The sequence below is a fragment of the Scardinius erythrophthalmus genome (genome assembly GCF_964197995.2).
Source record: "Scardinius erythrophthalmus genome assembly, chromosome: 24".
In the NCBI taxonomy this organism is placed as follows: Eukaryota; Metazoa; Chordata; class Actinopteri; order Cypriniformes; family Leuciscidae; genus Scardinius; species Scardinius erythrophthalmus.
This window is the reverse complement of record NC_138244.1, coordinates 4,332,215-4,336,454: the sequence shown is the minus strand read 5'-3', so window position 1 is coordinate 4,336,454 and position 4,240 is coordinate 4,332,215. Positions and strand designations below refer to the sequence as shown.

Here is a 4,240-nt window from a genome sequence, read left to right as displayed (position 1 = left end):
GGCGTTCCCAGACCAACTGTCTGTATCTATATAAAACTTGCCGTGCGTGCGTGCCTTCGGTTCTGATATGCGTTGTATACTAAACTCACTGAAAATGCCTCTCTTCCAATCTGTTCGACCTTGGTTGCATTATATGATTACTTATTATAAGTGGACATACGACTCAATGGTAAATATGTCTGGGGAATCACTCGATCAGTATCAAAAGTGAAAGCAAACAAATAGGATTCAACTTCACTGTCAGTGCTGTTAAATGAAACGATCATAGGCTACTGTGAGTAAATATGCTTCAGAATTTTGGATATATGGTAAGATTACATTTTTAATTCGCTGATTAACACTGGCTTTACTCAGTTTGAAAAATGAAACTTAACACGACCGAACCAAAATGGCTCTTCACACTGATCCTTGCACTTCACATCACATCTATACATGGTGAAGGTATGTGCAATGCAAATGCTGACCTATACTGTTCTGATGCATGCATTACTGTCTTTTTACTTAAAACAACAGTATAATTAGTCTTGTACATAATGTTTTAAAAAATATTATCATATTTGTTGTACTTTACAATAACCAAAAAAAAAATTCAAATAACTAAAAATAAATCTGACCACTGTAGTGGACACCATGCATTTAGGGATTTAATGTAAGTCAATAGAAATTTGTAAGCAAATATTTTCTTTAAAAAACAAATAAACATAATGTAATTAATTACCATGCATTAGAGTGTTAAAGCAAAAATGTTTTACATGAGCAATTATATCAGAGCGAGTCAAGACACTGTTATATAGTTAAATTCAAATAATATGTTCTGATATTTTCATCTCTAACTTTCTCTTCAGCTTCTCATGATGATGATGATGATGAAGTGAGGATCCTGATAGTGGGAATGCGAGGCGACTCCAGATTCAGCGCTGCAGATATTCTGTCACGAAGGAAAGACGGTGGACAGGAGGACAGAGAGATTGTAAAGACTCCAGTAATTACAGACGAGGGTCGTAGAATGATGCTGGTCACTGGACCAAACCTCTGTGAGGACGACACAGCGAGACAGAGCTTCACAACAGCGCTGTTTCTCTCGTCTCCTGGACCTCACGCCGTTTTAATGCTCCTGAATCTGGAAGATCAAGAATCAGAAGAGTGTGATGTTGTGAAGCGAGTCCAGGAGCTGCTGGGAGCAGAAGTTCTTCAGTACTGCATTGTTCTTCTGCACCAAAATCACCAGGAGCGTTTGACAGGAGCGTCCAGAGGGATCGCTGGAGAAATGATCAACGCATGTGGAGGCAGATTTCACATGATCAGAGCCTCTGAACCCAAACCTGCTCAAACAGCAGCTCTCGTAGCGGAAATAGACAAGCTAGTCTGGCTCAATGCTCACCGATTTTACTCAGTATTGACACAAACGTTAAAAACAGAAGAGACGAGACAAGATGTGCATGAGGAAAATCAGCTCTTCTCACTAAAATATGACAATTCAGTCGAAATTGCACGATGGATTTTACTCATTTTACTGAATGCTGCACTTATTTTCACTAAAGGACAGCATGAACGTTTTTATTTTAGAGAAATACTGTTTGCACTTGTTAGTTTTACGGTCACTTTAAGAAACATTCTGAATCCAAATGTTGCCGTTCCGTTTAATTTGATCGTGTTCTCCTCTTTCACAATTGCAGTGACATACTATGACTTATCGAATTCTCGACACGGACATCAAATCATAATGTATTTAATCATGATCTTTGCATTTCCCAGTATAGTGTTCATATCAGGTCTAGGACTGGCCCTGGGAACAGTTGTCAGCGTCAGGTCGTGGTCAGACGTGCTCATCGCGTGTCACGCGGCTCCTGGACTCACATTCGGGGCTCATTTATGCACAATTTATTCCATTAACCCAGATCAAATGCAGACTCGGACAACTCTAGTGTTTGCACTCAAGTTATTCCTGTTTTGTTCAGTTGGAGTGATGCTCTCAATGGGGTTTGCAGCTGTTTTTACTCTGTTTTTAGTGAAGATGACAATAATGCTGCTAATATTAGGATTTACAATAGCGTATTCCCATTTAAAGAGAGAATCTGTAAAGTGTGTTATTTTTTTCATTATTTTTCCATGCTGTTGTGTATTTATTGGTTCTTTCATTTCATTTTTATGCAGTATATCATTTCAATATATTTTTAGAGTAACTTGAAGCCGGTAATAGTGACTACAACACAACACAAAATATAATCTGATTGACTTTGGATCAAAACAAGTTAATACTGATATTGATTTTGATCTTATGTTAACATTTCAAATATACATTAATGCTTCTTCAAGTATTAAAGCACTTTTGGCCCAATGCACCTTTAGAAAACTTTCTTACTGCACACTCTCACACTAGTTTGTTTAATTTGTCTACTGACTTTAAAATTTATTTCTGTACCATCCCAAACATTTATATCACAATGTCATATACACCATATCTCAAATAATGTATTCTGTGTTGGAATTTGTGTGTGTGTGTGTGTGTGTGTGTGTGTGTGTGTGTGTGTGTGTGTGTGTGTGTGTGTGTGTGTTTGTGTGTGTGTGTAAATATATATTTAGACACTTAACTACATAATGCTACATAATTATGTGTAGATAAAAACATAAATGACAAAATTCTCTTAACATTCACTCTTTGTTTAGATCTCATTTACTTGCCACTGAAAGTTTCAAACAAACTCCTTTTACGTCAAAGTCACTATAATGAGGAAATTACTCTTAATCATGAACTAATTGTGTTGAAATTCTTCATGTTTTTCTTTGGAACGGCTGCTAAACATCTACTAAAACATCAGTTTGTACAAATGAACAAAGGCCCTCACTCTGGATAATGTCAAATCTGTTAAATGACCATTACTTCAGCTCTACAGAAAACTGTTTTCTCATTGTTTTTTTCAGTCGTTTAATAGTTTCTCATGTGCTTCACATAAGTTATGGACGAAATGTTTGTGTGTGTGTGTGTGTGTGTGTGTGTGTGTGTGTGTGTGTGTGTGTGTGTTTTGTTGTCTGATGTAAATGACTGCATTCACATCTCATCTTCAGAAAGTTAGTATCTGCTCTCTTCTACAATTTAACCAAGAATTCAGATGTTTTTATTAATTTTACTATATGCATAAATAAACGTCAATCACAATGCATTGGCATTTATGCATTTGATCAGTTTCTCTTGGATTTGAACTCACAATAATGGCATGATTGTAACGCAAAATATAACGCCTTTAAGTAATTTAGAGCAAATATGTAAACAGAGATATTGTAAATCAACAATAGATATGAGAAATATTGAGAAATACAATTTATTGTTATATTGCCCAGCCCAAATTCACACAGATAGTCAAACATTCATCATGTTATTAAACTTTTAACAAACTTGCCAGATCAGATTGTTGTTGTTGTTGTTGTATACATTCTCTGCACAATATTACCAGGATATTCTTATTTATCTGATTTAGGACTCTAGACTGATATTTTAAAACAGTTACAGCATTTTTTTCATTTCCTTCAGGAGTGCAAAATCTCAAATTTCATATTCAATAAAATGGGACATACATTAACAGCTCTGTTGTGGATTTCTAAGACAACAAGGTCAATGTACTTGTGCGACTTGTGCAACACATCTCTGATTATTTTTCTTACCCCTCTGCTAAATATTGTTTTTCTTTGCATTATGGTTTCACTTTCTCTTCAGCTTCTCATGATGATGATGTATAAATCCTAAAAAAGAAAAGCAAAATTAAATGATAAGGCTTGGTTTGAAAGAGCATATCTTTTTTACCCCATTCTTCCTTCTTTGCATTTGCATTCCTTCTTCTTCTTCAGCTTCTCATGATGATGATGATGATGAAGTGAGGATCCTGATAGTGGGAATGCGAGGCGATCATTAGTCTATATATTTTTATATTATAAGTCAGTCCTAGACTCCTAGTCTAAGGGTGGAAAAGAACGAACGTGGGAAGCTTTAGCTATCGGCTGATTTGGAGAGAATTACATCAAAAGCACTGTTGATATCATGAAACACAGAATACAAAGAATACAGCGTCTTTTTAAAGCCGATATACACGACAATATCAAGACAGTGTTAGAGTTCCTCCCAAACGCAGTATCAATTTATAATAAGCAGCATACTGTAGATATATAATGTAAATAATTACTTCATAAGTTATTAGATGTTTCTTGGTCTTTAGACATAAGAATAAACTATCCAATTACTGAAGAG

General features: G+C 35.5%; 1 protein-coding gene across 1 annotated transcript; it reads left to right on the top strand.

Moving 5' to 3' along the window:
* Positions 1–213: 213 nt before the first annotated feature.
* LOC308684268 (uncharacterized protein) lies at positions 214–3,570 on the top strand. Its single transcript, XM_081355382.1, has 2 exons — positions 214–441; positions 846–3,570. Exons 1-2 carry the CDS (start codon positions 363–365, stop codon positions 2,186–2,188), a joined length of 1,422 nt encoding a protein of 473 aa, XP_081211508.1. The 5' UTR covers positions 214–362; the 3' UTR covers positions 2,189–3,570.
* Positions 3,571–4,240: the final 670 nt, after the last annotated feature.

Excerpts from the sequence above, each read along its gene's own strand:
- LOC308684268 (XM_081355382.1), top strand. The coding sequence starts at position 363 with ATGAAACTTAACACGACCGAACCAAAATGGCTCTTCACACTGATCCTT. Across the intron at positions 442-845 it reads CACATCTATACATGGTGAAG|CTTCTCATGATGATGATGAT; the intron begins GTATGTGCAATG and ends CTTTCTCTTCAG.